Genomic DNA, 20,445 nt, shown 5'->3' on the forward strand with positions numbered 1-20,445 from the left:
AGTTTAACCCAGCAAAGAATTTGGCAAAATCAGAGAGAGAAAGTTTTTCAGTTAATTTGCCCATTTTAGACATTTGATGTCTCCCAATATTTAATGGGAGCTCCAGTTCACTGGCAGAAATTTCGGAATTAATAAAACTGATTGAATCCTTTTAATAAAATATCATATCAGATTTATAGATGAAGTAATAATTAGCAATCACAGTTTTAGTTCTGTCCATGCCACAAAGACCTTGATGTGGCTTTTTTTTCTAATAGTATCAGAGGTAAAATCCTCACCCCTGCGTAAAGTGGTTTTGCTCAAGGGTGTCTTTTAATGAGCAGGACAGAAACCTCTCTCCTGTGCCGAGGCCACAGAGCCTCTTGACAGCTGGATTTTGAGCAACAACATTCCCAAACAAGTGGTTTTGACTGGTGCTACCATAAGTTTGTCAATGTACCTGTCATGCCTCTGCACCTGTTTTGTGGCTGCTGTCCTTATTCTAGTTGATGTATCCCTTGCAGAGCACAGTTCTTACAAAACACAGGGTACAAACCCATGTGTGGGTTCACACATTTTGTCCCACCCTTTGTATAGCTGAGCCAAACCCCAGTTCCACATGCTCAAGACCTTCCACGACTCGTTGCTTGGGCCACCAGGGCACTTGTCCTTATGGAAGTAAAAATAATTTTTCTTATTTTGTTAAAGGAATATACAGGATTTGGTTGTTGAGCAAAATCTGTTCACAAAGTCAGGGTTCTGTCAAAAATCATTTTCCAGTCAGTTACCTTTCTTGACTTTATAAGGTTGGAGTTGGTGTGGAGAAAAAGGATTTAAATTCAGTCAGAATTAGTGAAAACAAGGCTTTGAGTGAATTAATTTGGGCTTTAATCTAAAATTCAATAAACACATGGCAGGGAACCAAGCAAAGTTGGAAGGAGAACCCTTTAAACATAAACTGGGAGAAGCACATCAAGAACTATTTTGGTTCAGTCAGAACAAAAGTTGTACTTTTCATAATACTGAGATAAATCTACATTAGGAGAGGAAGCATAAACTAATGGGCAAAGGAGCGTGTCTCGCATCTGAGCCGGTGCCTGTTAAAATCAATAGAAAGACCCCCATTGACGTTTGTGGGTATTGGATTGGAGCCTTCCTTGGATGCAATCCCCTGCTCTGTCATTGACTCAAGTGGCACTTAACCTTTCTATGTCTATTCTCAATTTGTAAAATGAGGATAATAATATTTGCTTGCATCAAAGGAGAACTCAAATTTATTCATTGGCTTTTGTAAAGTCCCTGGATATCTTCAACTGGAAGACACTCTGGAAGTGTGAAATGGAATTATCATTAGATAGCAAGATACAACTGGCCATTTATATACTATAAATTTACTTCTTTCTAGCTTTGTATATTTTTCCAGATGAAACTGTTTTGCCATAGCATGGAATGTGCTTGAATTTTTTCTGTAATATCATACCGATTGCCTTTAAAAATGTGTGAAAGTTAGACTGGAAATGATTTAGTCATTTAGTTGCACCAGCTGGGTTTAGAAATACTTTAGCAGAGACACTAGCAAATCACATTACACAAAATGAATGTCTCTGTGGAGATAATTTTTCATGAAATGAATTATTGCTATAATCATGAGTTACTCCCTACTGCCTTGTGGGTTATCCTGGGAAGGAGCAAGGCTAAGGGAGTAAACCCTGACAAAAAATCTGGAGGGGAGTCCTAAGGCTGTTCTGTGCCAACTTCTGGCATTGACCCGGCAAATTCTGCAGCTGAGCTGGTACCAGACGTAGAGGTTATTCTCTCCTTTGGACTATATCAGTAAAGCCAAGAGGGGGACACTGGCACCTGGGTAGCCCAGGGTCCCAAAAAAAAATTGCCCAGGCTCGCGCCTGGAGAGGTACTCCAGCATCACTTAACAGCGTTGAACCAACATGGGAGGTAACAGATACCGGTTATAGGCTCTTGCTCGATTGGTGTAGAGAACAAGTGCCAGGGGTTGCCTTCGATGGTGGGAGAGATCATCGCATCTCGCTGGGCAGTCACCGCCCGCCTCAAGCTGGGCAGCCCCCAGCCAGTAGGGTACTGTCCCGCCACAGTTCACCTGCCTCACTGGGTGCGTGAGGCTTAAGGTTCCCAAACCTGACAAGTGACTGAAATTTGAGCACCAGGCAAACCAATAAGAAAATCAACAAGAAAAGGAAACCATCAAAGTTTTAAGCTTGCTTGCTGGAATGTGCGGACCATGCTGACCAGTTTGATTGAAGATCCTCAGGACATCAGTGACACCCGAAAGACCGCTGTCATCCATGAGGAACTGAAGAGGCTCCAAGTTGACACTGGTGCTCTGCAAGAGACGTGACTCGCAGATTCCGGATCTCTAAAGGAAAAGGACTACACCTTTTTCTGGCAGGGTAAAGGCCAAGAAGAACCCAGGGAGCATGGTGTTGGCTTCGCCATCAGAAACACCCTTCTACAAATGGTGGAATTAGTCATGGGTGGATCAGAAAGACTCCTTCAGGTCATACTTGAAACTTGCACCAGTCCTGTCCACCTGATCAGCGCTTACGCTCCAACCCTGTACACCGCACCAGAAGTAAAAGTCAAGTTCTATGACGTGCTTAGTGCTTCCATAGCTCAAATACCTGCTCGCGAACAACTGTACATTTTGGGTGACTTCAATGCAAGAGTTGGAGCTGATCGTGACTCATGGCCTTCCTGCTTAGGCCACTTCGGTGTGGGAAAAATGAATGAAAATGGACAGCGTCTTCTCGAACTTTGCACATACCCCAATCTGTGCATCACAAACACATTTTTCCAAACCAAAGCACAACACAGAGTGTCACGGAGACACCCACGCTCGAAACACTGGCATCAACTAGACGTGGTCATCGCTAGACGTGATAACCTCAAAAATGTCCTTCTGACACGCAGCTATCATAGTGCCAACTGCGATACAGATCACTCGCTAGTTTGCTCCAAACTCAAGGTGAGACCCAAGAAGCTGTACCACTCAAAACCGACTGGAAGGCCCCACATTGATGCCAGAAAGACAGCAAACTCAGAGAGAACTGAAAAGTTCAGAGAGACCCTCGAGGAGAATCTGCGCAGCAACCCTGGGGGTGCCGATGTGACATCCAGATGGCAGCATCTGAGGGATACAATTTACAACAAGGCCTTGTCAGTGTTTGGAAAAAGAGGTAGAAACACAAATGACTGGTTTGAAGCTAACTCCGAGGAGATGATTCCAGCCATCAAAAAGAAGCACGCTGCACTCCTGGAGTACAAACGCTCACCGAGCCAGAGTACCCTGCAAGCACTCAGAGCATCCAGAAAAACAGTACAGCAGACAGCCAGGCACTGTGCCAACAACTACTGGCTCGAGCTACGCAGCAGCATCCAGACCAGTGCTGACTCTAGTAATCTCAGGGGAATGTATGAGGGCATCAGGAAGGCATTAGGATCCACCCAGAACAAGGTGGCATCTCTGAAATCCAAATCTGGTGAAGTCATCACTGACAAAGCCAAACAGATGGAGCGCTGGGTCGAGCACTATTCCCAGCTGTACTCACACGAGAACACTGTGGTTGATACAGCCCTCAATGCCATCGAGCTCCTACCAGTAATCATAGAATCATAGAAGAGTAGGACTGGAAGGGACCTCGAGAGGCCATCGAGTCCAGCCCCCTGCCCTCATGGCAGGACCAAGCACTTTCTAGACCATCCCTGAAAGCCATCTATCTAACCTCTTCTTAAATATCTCCAGTGATGGAGATTCTACCACCTCCCTTGGCAATTCGTTCTAGTGTTTGATCACCCTGACAGTTAGGAACTTTTTCCTAATGTCCAACCTGAACCTCCCCTGCTGCAATTTAAGTCCATTGCCTCTTGTTCTATCCTCAGAGGCAAGGAAGAACAAGTTCCCTCCCTCTGCCTTATGACACCCTTTTAGATACCTGAAAACTGCTATGATGTCCCCCCTCAGTCTTCTCTTTTCCAAACTAAACAAGCCCAATTCTTTCAGCCTTTCTTCATAGGTCATGTTCTCTAGACCTTTGATCATTCTCGTTGCTCTCCTCTGGACCCTCTCCAATTTCTCCACATCCTTCCTGAACTGTGGTGCCCAGAACTGGACACAATACTCCAGCTGAGGCCTAACCAGCGCAGAGTAGAGCGGGAGAATGACTTCTTGTGTCTTGTTCACAACACACCTGTTAATGCATCCTAGAATCATGTTTGCTTTTTTTGCAACAGCATCACACTGTTGACTCATATTTAGCTTGTGGTCCACTATAACCCCTAGATCCCTTTCTGCTGTACTCATTCCTAGGCAGTCCTTTCCCATTCTGTATGTGTGACACTGATTGTTCCTTCCTAAGTGGAGCACTTTGCATTTGTCCTTATTAAACTTCATCCTGTTTACCTCAGCCCATTTCTCCAGTTTATCCAGATCCTTTTGAATTATGACCCTGTCCTCCAAAGAAGTTGCAACCCCTCCCAGCTTGGTATCATCTGCAAACTTAATAAGTGTACTTTCTATGTCAATATCTAAATTGTTAATGAAGATATCGAACAGAACCGGTCCTAAAACAGACCCCTGTGGAACCCCACTAGTTATATTTTTCCAGCAGGATTGAAAGCCATTAATAACTACTCTCTGGGTACGGTTATCCAGCCAGTTGTTCGCCCACCCTATAGTAGCCCCATCTAAGTTGTATTTGCGTAGTTTATTGATAAGTATATTATGTGAGACCGTGTCAAATGCTTTACTGAAGTCTAGGTATACCACATCCACCGCTTCTCCCTTATCCACTAGGCTCGTTATTCTGATGAACGAACTGGATCAGGAACCAACTGTGGACGAACTGAAGAAAGCCATCAACAACATTGCAGTAGGAAGGGCCCCAGGCCAGGATGGTATACCACCAGAGGTAATCAAGTGTGCCACGGAAACCCTCCTGGAACTCCTACATGAGCTACTGTGCCTGTGCTGGAGAGAGGGAGAGGCTCCACCGGATGTGCGCAATGCTAACATTGTAACCTTGTATAAGAACAAAGGAGACAGAAGCGACGGCAACAATTACCATGGAATCTCCCTCCTGAGCATCACTGGTAAACTGTTCACTCGCATCATCCTCAGCAGACTCCAGAAGATTGCTGAGAGGGTGTATCCCAAATCACAGTGAGGATTCCGTGCAGAGAGATCTACCATTGACATTGTCTTCTCTCTGAGGCAGCTGCGGGAGAAATGCAGGGAGCAGAGGAAACCACTCTATGTTGCCTTCATCGACCTGACCGAGGCTTTCGACTTGGTCAGTGGGGATGGACTGTTCAAACTGCTCCACAAGATAGGCTGTCCACCATGGTTATTCAAGATGATCCAGTCTTTCCATGAAGACATGAGAGGAACCATCCAATATGACGGCACATTATCGGATGTTTTCAGCATCAGGAGCAGCATCAAACAAGGATGCATCCTTGCTCCGACAACGTTCGGAATCTTCTTCGCACTCCTCCTGAAGCAGGCCTTTGGATCTTCAACAGAGGGCATCTTTTTGCACACAAGATCTGACAGGAAACTGTTTAATCTTGCAAGGCTGAAAGCTAAATCTAAGGTGTGGGAAGTCCTCATCAGAGATATGCTGTTCGCAGATGACGCTGCTGTTGTGTCACACACGCAAAACCAGCTTCAGAAACTGCTGGATCAGTTCTCCAAAGCATGCAAGGACTTTGGGCTTTCCATCAGCCTAAAGAAGACAAACATACTTGGTCAGGACGTTGCTGAACCTCCATCAATCAGCACTGACAACTATACGTTGGAGGTCGTCCACGAGTTCGTTTACCTCGGGTTCACCATCACTGACACCCTGTCATTGGAGTCTGAGCTAAATAGGAGGATCAGAAAAGCTGCCACAACTCTGTCCAGACTCAGCAAGAGAGTGTGGAATAACATCAAGTTGTACACCGACACCAAAATGCAAGTCTACGGAGCCTGCATCCTCAGCACCCTCCTTTACGGCAGTGAGTCTTGGACCCTGTACACCACCAGGAAAAGAGGTTGAACGTCTTCCACTTGCGCTGCCTCAGGCGCATCCTTGGAATATCATGGAAGGACAGAGTGTTCAACACTGCCGTCCTTGAGCAAGTTGGAATCCCAACCATGCACACCCTCCTGAGGTAGCGGCAGCTCCGCTGGCTTGGCCACGTCCACAGGATGAATGCTGGAAGGATCCCAAAAGACATCCTGTATGGCGAGCTAGTCTCTGGCAAAAGACCTCCCGGATGCCCCCAGTTGTGCTACAAAGATGTTTGCAAGAGGGACCTCAGGGAGGTAGCCATCAAGCTGGACAGCTGGGAGGAGCTGGCAGACGATTGCAGCAGATGGAGGCAGGAGCTACACAAGGGCCTTCAGAAGGGTGAGATGAAGATCAGACAGCTAGCAGAGGAGAAGTGAGCCCACAGAAAGCACAGTAAGGACCTGCCGGACACCCATTACGCATGCAACACATGCAGCAAGGAATGTCACTCTCGTGTGGGCCTTCACAGTCACAGTTGACGCTGCAAATGGTGATCCCAAATGCAACTACGAAGGGTGCAATCCATAGTCTACGTAGACTGAAGGATGCCTACTCCAGACTACTCCATGAATTACTGAATTATACTTCATTTTTATATCATATGTATTTAAATTGACCTGTGCTGGTATGCCCATATGTGTAATGGGTCAAATTCTACAGTCCTCCGTGAAGCAAAACTCTTAACTGTAATCCAGAGAGAGGTTTGCCTGAATACAACAGGCAAGATTTGCTCCTGCAACTTATGCCCGTAGCACAAAACTGACAAAGGCCAAGATTTTCAAGAAGTAACTAATGAGTACAGGTGCTCAAATGAAAGACATTCTGAAAAGTCCTAATTTTCAGAAGGTACTGAGCACCTACCCCCTGAACGCGAGGCCCATTTTGGGCATCCCATCCTGTGCAAACAAAATTTGGGGTGCCCAAAATGAACAATCACTTTTGAATATCTTAGCCAAGGTGTCCTCAGTTCCTAGACAACTTTAAAACAATTCTTGATGACTGTGTTATGCGTCAAGTATGCCACCTACTGGCAAAAGTGCATCTTGGTATTTCTAGAGTCAAAAAATATGTTACCATATGGATAGGTAGATTTCATTTTTGTTATAAATACATCCTATAAAGAACTCTTTCAAAATCTTAAGAGTGTTGTTTGAAATCCAGTGGCTATAAATAAAGTATAGAATATCTGAATTTTTTCTTTCAAAAATCGTTTGTTAATTCCTATTTCTCATTTTTTATCTGTTTTGTTAGAAATTTATTGAAGGATACATAGAAAGCTTTCTCTCTGCTTGCATATGCTTTCTGCATTGTATTTCATCAGCTTGTTCCTGTTTTCTTATACTTAGTAATTTTCTCTCTGTCAACGATTAGCTAAGGAACACATACGTCGTAATCGGCAGAGCCGTACCTTTTTGGTGGAAAACGTCATTGGAGAGATCTGGTCCGAGTTGGAGGAAGGTAGTGTTCTTTCCTGAATTATCTTTGCTCTTGCTGGTTTCATGTTGCTGGCAAAAAACAAAACAAAACAAAACAAAAAAAACCTTTCCCACCCATTTATTGTGCGTTTTTTACCTTCTCAAAATGACTGTAATGTAAAAACAAATATGAGTGCCTGTACTGCGCTCAGCCTACAAGGCTTTGGAAAGGTACCGATTATAAAAGGGATGAACCCAGATTTTAAAGTACAGACCAGAGCATAATGTCCTCACAGTACATCTCGGTAAGTGAGATGGGATTGTAACATTTGTGCAGAACTGTTAACACAATGGCATGTTCACAGTTGGCATGCACAACTCCGCTGATGGTAAATATACGTTCTTTCCACGTGGATGTTTCAATCTGTAACATTCCAGGTACAGGTTACACTTCCATTATAAATCACTGTAAATCATTCCATTAGGAGCCACTAAATATCAAGCCAGTTGTCCTCAGTACTGATGTGTGTGGCTTTGTGCTCGTTGTGAAGACAGTTTTGCCCGTAGGATGCTGATGTATTAGTGGGTGGCTGTGTTGATGCTGATGAAGGTGATGTGTGCTTGTTCCTGTTGCTTCGCAGGTGACCGTTACATAGTTGTTGACAGTGGAGGAGGCACAGTGGATCTCACTGTCCATCAGATCAGGCTGCCTGAAGGACACTTGAAGGAGCTATACAAGGCAACTGGTAAAATTAGATTATTCACTGCTCAGCTCATTTGTGTAGTATTTTGGGTTTCATCTTACACTTACAGCCAGTGAACATGCTGTGATGTTTTACAGTTTGCTCAATTTAGTTAATAGTTCATCCTATATTAAAGTCAATATTCAAAAGGCCTTATTAATTTCATGCCATGTCTGACTGCTAGTCCACAGATAAGTTAAATAACAGTATGCATATATTTGGCTATCTCTACATTACAGCGCTCTGTCAACAGAAGTAATTGTCAGAAGACTTATGTCAACAGCTCACGTCCACACACACAAGCAGATTGAAAGAGTGGTCCGCTCTGTCGACAGAGAGCAGCCAGACTGTGCAGCCAACCAGAAGTTCAGCAAACGGGGCTGCCTGGTGAACTAGAAGCCCTGTCTGTTGACAGAGGGCCCCCTGAGCATCTACATGGCTTCTTTGTCAACAGAAAATGTTGACAAAGGCATTCATCGTCATTGTGGAGAGGCAGAATGCTGTCAACAAAATGCATTTTGTGTGTAGATGCTCTGTGAGTTTTGTTGACAAACGCTCCAGTGTGGATGTAGCTTTTGAGAAAAGTAAAACTTCCTTTGAGAAGAGAAGAGAAAATGTCAAACTCTGCCTCACTGTGGTTCAGTCCCATTGTTGGTCTGACTTGCACCACTTACACTTTAGCCATCTCTCTTCCCATTTTCTCTCTCCTAGGTCACCCCTAAACTATGGTGACCTGTATGGGCATTTAGGGGGTCAATGTATGGATAGCTAATAGCACAAAAGATTTGTTGTGAAGTTCCATCAAGCTATTAACTGAGGATTTGTTAGCTGACTGGTGTTCTCCTTCAAATTCAGGTAGACGCACACATGCTCCATTGACTTCCAAAAGGAAGAGCACCAGAATGGGTTGAGGACCCTGATGGGAAAGGCATGCCCCTGTCTCAAATCAAATGACATGGTGATTAGTTCGTGGCCAGGAAGTAAAATTCAACTTCTCAAATTACATTCCTAGCACAGATTCAGTTAATCTTTACCTTGTAATCTTTGTCTTTGGCCACCTGGGACAATCTTGTAATTGTCACAGCTCCCATAAAATCCTGAGTTGGTCTCTTCTGCATGGGTCCTGAACACTCAGCCCCAGTGACTCCAAGTGAACCCATCACATGTGTTTGTCTGTGTTGCAGGGCAACCTGTGCATGAACACAAGCTCCATTTTTATCTTGCTCATAAACAAGGGTCTACAACCTGTGGCTCTTTACGGACATCTTTGTGTCTCCCAATGGTATAATTGCGAAGTAAAAAACCCTCCTGATTATTTGATAAATGATGAACATCTAAAAGCCCAACAATGAACAACTGTCGAAAGAGCAAACAGTATGTGATCTTGAAACATTGGATAATTCCTCCTTTAATATGTGCAGTGCATTGTGGGATTTTATCCTGTATCTGTGTTTTGATCATGTTGCTAATAAAGTCTTAATTTTGAAAAGGAAAAGGAAGCTTGCAGCATTCCTGCTGAGAAGGGCAACATGCATTTTAAGAAAGAAAAATGAAATAAAACATGAAGTATAATTAACATAACTAAAATAGGTTCGGGAGTGAAAGTCAGGAAGACGATGGTACAAATGAAGAAATAGAATATCTAAAAATTTTGTGACCATCCTGCAGTAAACATGTATCACATTACAAATCATTTTGTGCAGTGTTCTTAAAATAGGGCTTACAAAAAGTATGGTTTGATGTTATTTAGTAAGGACTGTCTCATATTCACATGCACGGCAGCCCTTGAATTTTTGAATTTCTACTGAATTTGAAAAAATGGCTCTTCTTACTGTTTTGGTTGCCAACACCTGCTCATATACCAGACGGAATCATCAGTGTCTTTTTCTGACAGCAAAATTACTTAGCAGTGTCGGTATGAACTTGATTTGTATGTGATGGGCTCACATTCTAATAAGCAATGCAGTACATTAACAATGTGTTTTGCTTTTGATACAGGAGGACCATATGGTTCTGTAGGTGTGGACTATGAGTTTGAAAGACTCTTATGTAAAATATTTGGAGAGGATTTTATCGAACAATTTAAAATAAAGCGCCCTGCTGCTTGGGTGGATCTGATGATAGCATTTGAGTCTCGTAAAAGGGCAGCAGCGCCAGACAGAACCAATCCACTCAATATCACTCTACCTTTCTCCTTCATTGACTATTATAAGAAGTTTCGAGGTCACAGTGTGGAACATGCCTTAAGGAAAAGCAAGTAAGTGTATGATTGAACCTGGATGGATTAATAATTAACTACTCACTGCTGGAAAGAATAATAATTAAAATATCCTAATTACAAGTAGAGTAATAGATTGTTATGAGAAAGTATAATCTGATGGGAAAATCATATTGCCTTAGGTACAGTTACCAGAAAATAAAGTTACATTCCAACTTTTCTTCATAACAGTTGTGTCCTACTGTAAACTTCTTTCTGTGAGTTGCATTAAATCATCTTCGTTCATATAGCACAGTTTCCCAAGGGTCCACACAGACATCCTCTTGTATTTCTAGCTATGTGTATAGGGCTAGGTTCTTAACTGCAACTATGTGTCATCTTCTCACTTACTTGATTCTGGGCTGACCAAGAGCCACAGGAGCTTCTGGTATAATTTAAAGCAGGCTACGCCTACAGTAACAGTGCCTTCCACCCTTGACACTCCCCAGCCTCAGCATCCATTTCATACGGTAGGTTGCAGGAGCTGATGGCACAGAGCTGGCTGTTGAAAGGAATTTCAGACAGCAGTGAGAAACAGATGGATTTGTCCAAGAATCTGTCACATTCTGTACATGGGCACACCCAGGCTCTTACTTCCTTTCATATGACATCCACATGCATAACATTCCCACACAAGTCTTTGTCTCTTAAGATGAAATGTGTGAATATTTTCCAGGTCAGTTTAGGAAAAAGCACAAACAATTCTATTTGTCAATTATTTATTTAAACTTGAGCCTCCATTTTGCAGATAGAGGTGGAGAAAATGAGGTTCAGAGGGGTTATGTAACCTGCCATAGGCCACATGGAGAGTATGTGGCAGAGTGGAACCCAGGCCTCCTTAGTGCCCAGTCTTTTGAGTAAATTTTTACAAACCACCTGAATTATTTAGGAACATAAACCCTGTTGCAATCCCATCCTATGCCAAAATAACTTTGGAAAATGCATCTTAGGTATTCAAAAAAAAATCTTTACTTATTACAAACCCTTTCTCCTTCCCATTAATCATGCATAATGGTGCCTTTTGGAAGCAGTGTAGGTGCTAAAGAAATAGAGAGTAAGAAAAGGGGGTGAAAACTGCTTATAAGGATGACATCTTAAATATTTGTGAGTCAAAAGGAGGAAATGACCCCTCTAGTTCACTCATATAAGCAAGTCAGGAGTGGAATAACTTATTCCTGTGTCCATTTAACACACATTTCCTTGCCACCTCGCCTGCACTTCACAGCTCAATGCTCAGAACAAATTTGCCTCCCATGCACTATTCATTTGTGTGTTTAGAACTTCCGAGCCTGTTAATCTTCTTTGCAATGGTCTTGAGGTCTTTTCCTACTTTAACTGAAAAGACCGTATTCTTTTGGGCAATGCAAATTAGCCTGGTTTTCAGGTGAGCAGATATTGCAGGGTATGTAAATTGTTTCAGGAGGTCTTGGAATATTACTGATGCTGCTGGCAGTCATAGTTAACCAAAAGACATTGTTGCTGGCAGAGGCTCACCCAAGTATGGAGGTGGACAAGACTGGCCATTTTACTTGCTGCAAGTGACATGAGGTTAATGTCAGAGGCGTAAATCTGTGAATCTCTTATCTGCCGTGTACTACAGCTCAAATGCCATCTTAATCTTAAAACTAGAATTTGTTTCAACAGGCTCCTTTCCTCTTTTGTTGCAGTGTGGATTTTGTCAAGTGGTCCTCCCAAGGAATGTTAAGGATGAGTCCAGATGCAATGAATGCTCTTTTCAAACCTACAATTGACCAGATCATTCAACATCTTAGTATGTATTGAGGTGTAATGAGTTTCCAACTGGATATACACCAAAGTCTGATTTATCCAAATGCCCACCTAACAGCCCCACACTGGAAATTATGTTTAATAGCGTAATTTAATCCCAGAAATAGTGGGTGAGAAATTTAATTCCCAAAAATATGACTGTTGGGTAGGCTGTAAGTCAGCGAGTGTCATAAGAGATATTTCTAGCTCTTCTGTAGCTCTTGACTAGGCAGTTAGTGCTAAAGCTGCATAAACTTTATTTCTTCTTGAGCTTTCAGGAATACAAGTCTTTAAAAGATTGTAACTTGATTAGTTGAATTTCTTTTTTCAGATCTGGAATATAATAGAATGAATCAAAGACATATTAAGATATCTGGTTCATTCTTGTGCCAAAGCAGGACTGTCCCCCGCAACATATTCTTCATCGATGTGTTGTCCAGTTCAATTTTACCACTAATAATACATGAATAAGTGATATGCCTGGGTAAAAATAATTCCAAGCTTTGTTTAGACATCACTGGATTTGTTAATTTAACTGTAGAAGATAATGTGGAAAGATTGAGAAACACAATGTCCAAATCCTTAGTCCAATATAAGATTATTAAGTTTGTGTCAAATGGAGTATATTATGTATAGCAAGCACAACAATATTATTTTAAGAATCTCCCAAACATGGAATTGGTTGTATTTGGAATATAATGTGTGATTTAGGGCATCCTTTATGAAACATTAGAAAGCTTACCCAGCTGAGCAGGCTTTGTCTCTCTGTTTAGGTGAGCTGTTTGAAAAGCCAGAAGTAACCAGTGTCAAGTTTCTGTTCCTGGTGGGTGGATTTGCTGAAGCCCCTTTACTCCAACAAGCTGTCCAGAATGCCTTTGGTTCAAAATGTCGAATAATCATTCCTCAGGATGTGGGCCTCACTATCCTCAAGGGAGCTGTCCTTTTTGGGCTAGACCCTGCTGTCATCAAAGTGCGACGTTCCCCTCTGACCTATGGGGTGGGAGTCCTGAATCGGTTTGTAGAAGGAAAGCACCCTCCAGAGAAGCTGCTGGTTAAAGATGGCACACGCTGGTGCACTGACGTCTTTGACAAATTTATCTCTGCCGACCAATCTGTAGCTCTTGGAGAAACAGTGTCGCGTAGTTACACGCCTGCCAAGCCTTCCCAGTTGGTAATAGTGATCAATATCTACAGCTCAGAGCAAGAGAATGTGAGTTTCATCACTGAACCCGGAGTGAAAAAGTGTGGCACTCTTCGTCTGGATCTCACAGGGTCTGATACTTTGGTGCCATCCCGGAGGGAGATCAAAACACTAATGCAGTTTGGGGACACTGAGATTAAAGCCATGGCCATTGATGTTGCCACTTCTAAGAGTGTCAAAGCTGGTATTGATTTCTTAAATTACTAAAAGTCTCCTGTCCACCATGGCCCAACACAACCGCACATTTATTATTTCAGTGTTCCATTTTCTGAGTTTCATATATGACACAATCCGCTTGAATTTAAGCAGGCTACACGAGAACAGTCAATAAGTAGGAGTTTATCAAGGGGCTCTTTTCCCTCTTGAATGATCTGGTGAGATTTTCAAAAGATTCTAAGAAATTTGGGAGCACAAGTCGTATTAATAGTCGCCGTTCCTAAATCATTTATGTGAGTTTGAATATTCCACCACTGTTAAATAGTACAAACTGGTGCCAAGTGCTAAAGATTAAGCTGAAAATGCTAAAATGGTTACAAAATTTTACCTACAGGACAGTTGTGGGGATTGGTTATTTGATGAGCACTTTCTTCTGACTATGAGAACAAATCACCCTTTTGCAGTGTTCATTTGTTTTAAAAGTTTTGGTCATTTTTTTCTTCAAATCCGGATGCCTAAAATTGGCCCCTAAATCTGTATTTAGGCACACAAAGAATAGAGGCCTGATATTCGAAAGTACTGACTAGTGGGAATGGACTGTAATCAGCAGTTTAGAAAAATCAGGACTCTTCTGTGGTAGGTGCCTAACTACAGATTTAGGAGTCTTAACATGGAAGTACTCTGGTTTGAAATGTCTGCCTTTATTTCTAGCTCTTATTTGTTTAAAGCTGCACTCCTGTTATCCTGGTTTGGATTTGAAATTGCTCTGATAACAAGCAACTTTCCATTTAAATTTTTTTAATATTAATCTGAAATCTATGATTGCATTTTGTGACTGTTAGTTCACTGTTTTAACATTTTTGGAAGAGTGCTCAGTTGAGGACTTTTCAAGAAGTTTATACCAGTAAAAAAGAGAAACTTTTCTGGATCAGTAATGTCATAAATTTTAAAGTCAGTATTTCAGCTGAACAAAATATATTTTGGAGGTGTGCTGATAAGTACGATAGACAGAGGACAAAAGCCCCATTTCATCAGTGAGCGCCACCCAGATTTCAAAGTTCTGTGCATGATCAGGGGTCTCTGTCTGGAATGCAGGAAGAACACAGTACTGCCCATGGTGTCACCATGCTTTCCAAATGGTACTGCCTTCCTGAGATGTCTTCTAACACTCACAGATCTGGAGCATCTCATCTCCAGACATAGAGCAGTTTTCTGTATATAAAAATCTACAGATGAGCCACTCGTAGAACCCTGCATCGCCCATGAACTGGGAAATTCAGATTCAAATCAAAACCCATTTCAGTCTTGAGAGTTTGGGCAATGCTGTAGCATCTGCTGAAATTTTTAATACTTTTAGCATTTGTATTTTAAATAAGGCCGCCTCCCTGCTGCCTTCTACTTTCGAGACTTTGAAAGGTCAATGGTTTAGCTGAACTGTTTTCTTTAGTTAAGCATAAGTTAAAATCATAGAAGCCATTACTGATTTTTTTAAAGGAAGCTTGATCAATCACATTAGTAATTTATGCCCCAATTCTGCACTACTTACTGGAGGATAGGGCTTAGTTAATATTTTACCTTATTAAAGAGTGTAGTATTGGGCCCTTATAGTCTGTCCTTGAATTTGTTACATCTCCTGTAAAATTCCCTAGTAGAATGTGAAAAAAAGATACTGAATTAAGTAAAAAAAGGGACTGGAAAATGCTAGTCATTATCTGGCTAGATATTGCTTATATAATTAAAACCTGTGCTTGCTAGCATTGTTTCCTGCAGCTTGCTGTGCTTAAAATGTTAATTGTAAATTTTTTTTGGTTGCCTTTCCTGGTTTACAAATAAGAGAAACTTTAAGATGAGTTATGAACAATATAATTTTATGTATATACAATATTTAAATACTGTACATACTTTTCTTTTTACAGTGCTATTTTCTGGTACAAAAACGTTCTTTGCCTCTGTTGATTGCATTCAGCTGTTAATTTTAAATAACACAGTTTCTCACTCAGCTTTTGTAATTATAGGCTTTTAAAGATGGTAAGATATGAAATGTGCAAGGCTGATCTTATAATAATGGGAGAGCAGAGCTGGTATGTCAGAAGGAACACAACAGTCTTCCTGCATTGCACATCATAGGAGTTGAGCATATTGTACAGACATACTAGTCGGTTGCTGGGTTTTTTTTTTCCTGTTTCAAATGGTCACCATTTCATTTTCAAGAATGCATCGTAATAATGAATGAATGCTCCTGTAAATTATGACAATTTAGAACTTATGCCTTGAGCCTTAGATACTATTATACATTTTTACATAGCCATCCCTCAGAAGCTGACAGATCCAGCCTCTGCCAAATTACAAGAGTTGAGAATCTGGTCCAATACTTTTCTCTAACAATACTAAAATATGACCTGCATAAAGCAATGATTCCCAACCTTTTCACTAGTGCAGACCCCCACTCGCCTCCCCCGAAGCCATTCCTGGACCCCTAATCAGCTCCCCAAAACATTTGCAGGCCCCCATCAAAGCCAATTCTATTTTTTATGATCAAGGACCACCTGCAATACCCAAGCGGTCTGTAGACCCCAGGTTGGGAAACACTGGCGTAAAGAGAAGAAGGTTTAAGATTTTTACGTATGGTAAGTTATGTGAATTGAGTTCTGCATAGATGAGTACCCTGTACAACTCCACTGATATTGAAGTATTTATGTGGTCTCAAGTCAGCGTAGAATTAACTCTAGTGCCCTGTTATGTGTGTGCTGTGCCCACTAAGTGGAGTTCCCCTTACTTGTGACTGCTTAATTTCAGCATGCTTACTGTGAATGAAGGGAGCTTCAGCAGCTCTTCATAAATGTAGCTCCAGAACAACAAGTGATTCTCTGCACTTTTTATACTTACCTTTTAAAAGATTCAAACTTGATCCAAGCTTTTTATTGGTTAAAAAATTTTGCTATTGTTAAATGAGAAAAGTTCCTATAGGTTTGCACCTCACACTTCTCTTTCCAGCTAATGGGAGCACTGTAAAATGTATTTTGTCAGACCTGGGGATTGCTGAGCAATCAGCCACTCAGTCCTCAATTAACTCCCCTGCCCCCCTGCTAGAAATTGTAGCCTTTTAGAATTAGAACTAGAATATCACAATGCAACCATTTAGAATTAGAACTAGAATATTACACTGCAGTTACATGCTGCAGTTTGTAGCCCCTTTAAACAACTTCAAAATGTAAGTGGCATATGGAGGCCCATTTTAACAATATAAGTTGAACCATCTGTTACGTGGTAAAATTGGTAGGAACTTTAATTGGACAGAGTTTGAGTGTTTTTGAAATAGACACTCAAGTGTATTCTGCAGTAAAGTCCTTGCAGAACACTTAGCAGCAGGCATTTCAGACCATATTGTGCTATTTACATTTTAAAGGGACAAACCCTGCAGTCCTTAGGCAAAACTCCAAGAATGGGAGTTTTTGGGTGACAACTGGAGAGTTTGACCCAAAGTTGCTTAGCTTTAGTTTGGAAGTTAGCAGTTTTCTGTGGTTGAGTCTGATCTGTGTATGATAATGGTAAAGATAGCATGTATCAGTATTCTTATGCTGATTTTTATATACAGGAGATTGAATGCATTATTATGAGAAGGCCTAATCACATATTGCAGAGATTTAATAGCTGAGATAAGCTGCATATTTATAATACAAAGTGGCTTCAGTGGATGAATAACATAAAAGCTGTTGGACATAACATTACAGTACTCAACTGCTTGGAGTATTCTTAAACTGTATTATAAAATATCAATCATTGTGATCTTGTTCACCTCTCTTTGCAAGATAAATCCAAATTTCACTGACCTTTGAAGCCGTTCGCAACTTGTTAGGATTGTACCTGAGTATTCTTGTGTCTTCAAAAGTGTCAAATAAAATACAATTAAGCTCTGGATTTTGTGTGGTAGAGGGTTTTATTGCCACTCAGTTTGGGTTTTATGTAAAAATTGTTATAAAAATATTTTGAACATTTTTAGAAGGTAGCAGGTTTAAGCATATACTTAAATTTACTTTTCCTGCATGTGCTTACTTCTCTATACATACAAAAGAGTGAAGGTGGCATAGCTATGTATGTCGTAGATTATTAGGAGGCTCATGCAGATTGATCTCTCTGGCTACAGTTACACTACAGCAATATGTCAACAGAAGCCACTGTTGGAAGAGATTTCCCAACAAAACTTCTGTTGACTGAGTGTAGCCACACAGAAGCCAATTGGAAGAACACTTCACTCCGTCGACAGAGCAGCTGGACTGCCCGCCTGCTCTTTTCAACAAAACAGGCACCCATAAGCGCAGGAGACAGGGCTGCCCATTGTTCTGGATGCACTGTCTGTCAAGAGAAGATCCCCCATAGGATCCACACACCTTTTTTTTTTTTTTTTTTGTCAAAAGAAGCCGTCAGTGGCTGAGGGGCAGAACACTGCTGGCGAAAGTGCTGAGTTTTGTCAACAAACTGTCAACAAAACCCATTTTGCATGTGGACATTCCACCAGTTTTGTCAACAAAACCGGAGTTTTGTTGGCAAAACTTGCTCATGTTACCGTAGCCTGTGTTGGAAGATATTGGTAAGGCATAAATGGCTTTGTAATATAATATTTGTCAAAAAGCATATTTTGCACTCTCATGTACAACAAAGATATTATGAACAATGAGGAGTGTTGGGAAACTGTTGGCAGCAAAACTAGAGAAGCACCATTGCAAACACTTAGCTATTTTAAGGTACATGAATTACAAAAGCTCAAGATGTGAGTCTGAGGTGGCCTCAAGCATCAGAATTCAGACCAGAATTATAAGTATCCTGCAAGTTCAGTGGCTGTTTGTAGCTATTTGTACCCAAATTGGTAACTACAGTTTTGTTTTGGACTATTCTAAAGATAGGCTCAAGTTGCAAAATAGCGATTTAGTTATTGATTTGGAGTTTGAGTATCCTGAAATTCAAGTCTTCTGCCTTGGTTCAGGCTTATTAACTCAGAACATATTTTGAAAATTAAATTTCTTTGTACCAATCTGATTCTTTTGTTATAAGTTCAAAACAAGTTTTAAATCCTGCTGTTTAAACAAGGTGACAAAAATGAGGCAGAACTCCAAAAACAGAAGACACAGCCTTTGATTTCCTATTAGGCTGAGCTGTGCCCATTTGTGGCTTACTGACCTTTGGACTTTCAACTGGAATCTAGAGCCACAGGGGCTATTCTAACTTCTGCCACTGGGATGAACCCAGAGGAACAAGCACAGCCATTTGAGCTCCGCCACAGCGACTTCAGCCTCTGACCCCATCAGTTTGCAGACCTGCCTACTCCCTAATGCTGAGGCATGGGAATGCAGCAAACCTAGGAGATCTTGAGAAACGAAGTCCAGTCAGGTAGCTCAGTCCTTAGAGGTCAGTGGGGGTGGACATCAGGCTCAACCACAGGTGAGGCAAGCACTTAATGTCAGCTTCACTCAAAATTACATATATATTTTGTTCCACAAATAGAAATAATTAAGATCAAAACAAGGGAAGAGAAAACACTGAGGCACATGAAATGTTTCTCCTAGCAAATTGAAATGCTGTTGTAACTGTATGTTCCATTGATAAAATGTTTTGATAGAAAATTCCCAACTAGCACTGATGAACAGCATGCATAACCCATCTTCATCTTTCTGCTGGCTCAGAGGAACATGCCAGTGTTGGCCTTTTCTATCATTACTGTTGTCTTTGTGCTACAGTCTCTGACTGAAATACCTTGTAAAATGTGCAAGCTCCCTTGTGGAGCTCTTTAAACTCAATTTGCTCTGTTGGATACACTGAATAAATTTTTTGGACTCTGAACACTTTAGGCTGCAATGAACCATGTCTGCAATATTTGTGCTGTAAGTCATTTCTGTGTATATGTTGGGGACTGTTCCTTTGAACCAGTGAATGCCAAAAGTGACCATAACTCATTTAATTTAGTTTTGTCTTCAAGCAGGATAATAATCGTCAGCTGTATTCAAATAAAAGTGTTGAAAAAAGACTCCATTAGTTAACTAAATTCATCCACAATGACCCTTTCTGTCCTAGTATGAAACAGCGTTTGGAAAATAGTATTTCTCAAGCTGGAAATCTGGTCAAAAATCAAGAGACTAATTGCAGATAGGAGAAGTCTCAAAATGACACAGTTGAAGAATATTTTGCTTCCTGGTTACAACAAAGGTAACTATGGCTACGTCTACACGTGAAGCCTACATTGAAGTAGCCTATTTTGATGTGGTGACATCGAAATAGGCTATTTCAATGAATAACGTCTACACGTCCTCCAGGGCTGGCAACGTCGATGTTCAACATCGACGTTGCGCAGCACCACATCGAAATAGGCGCAGCGAGGGAACGTCTACACGCCATAGTAGCACACATCGAAATAAGGGTGCCAGGCACAGCTGCAGACAGAGTCACAGGGTGGACTCAACAGCCAGCCGCTCCCTTAAAGGGCCCCTCCCAGACACACTTGCACTAAACAGCACAAGATACACAGAGCCGACAACGAGTTGCAGACCCTGTGCATGCAGCATGAATCCCCCGCTGCAGCAGCAGCAGCCAGAAGCCCTGGGCTAAGGGCTGCTGCACACAGTGACCATAGAGCCCCGCACGGGCTGGAGAGACAGCGTCTCTCAACCCCCCAGCTGATGGCTGCCATGGAGGACCCCACAATTTCGATGTTGCGGGACGCGGATCGTCTACACAGTCCCTACTTCGACGTTGAACGTCGAAGTAGGGCGCTATTCCGATCCCCTCATGAGGTTAGCGACTTCGACATCTCGCCGCCTAACGTCGAAGTTAACTTCGAAATAGCGCC

The 20,445-nt window shown here is 41.8% G+C and overlaps 1 protein-coding gene across 5 annotated transcripts in view; it reads left to right on the forward strand.

The window, feature by feature from the left end:
* The window catches only part of HSPA12A (heat shock protein family A (Hsp70) member 12A), a 193,871-nt gene extending 176,352 nt beyond the window's left edge, over positions 1-17,519 (forward strand). For all 5 annotated transcript variants that reach the window (XM_074999069.1, XM_074999074.1, XM_074999071.1 and 2 more), the window contains 5 exons: positions 7,440-7,526; positions 8,125-8,229; positions 10,225-10,483; positions 12,151-12,254; positions 13,024-17,519. In XM_074999069.1, the coding sequence (XP_074855170.1) occupies positions 7,440-7,526; positions 8,125-8,229; positions 10,225-10,483; positions 12,151-12,254; positions 13,024-13,658 (1,190 nt within the window). In that variant the 3' untranslated portion in view covers positions 13,659-17,519. The remainder of the gene's footprint in view (positions 1-7,439; positions 7,527-8,124; positions 8,230-10,224; positions 10,484-12,150; positions 12,255-13,023) is intronic.
* Positions 17,520-20,445: the final 2,926 nt, after the last annotated feature.

The sequence above is a fragment of the Carettochelys insculpta genome, chromosome 7 (genome assembly GCF_033958435.1).
Source record: "Carettochelys insculpta isolate YL-2023 chromosome 7, ASM3395843v1, whole genome shotgun sequence".
NCBI classification, from domain to species: domain Eukaryota; kingdom Metazoa; phylum Chordata; order Testudines; family Carettochelyidae; genus Carettochelys; species Carettochelys insculpta.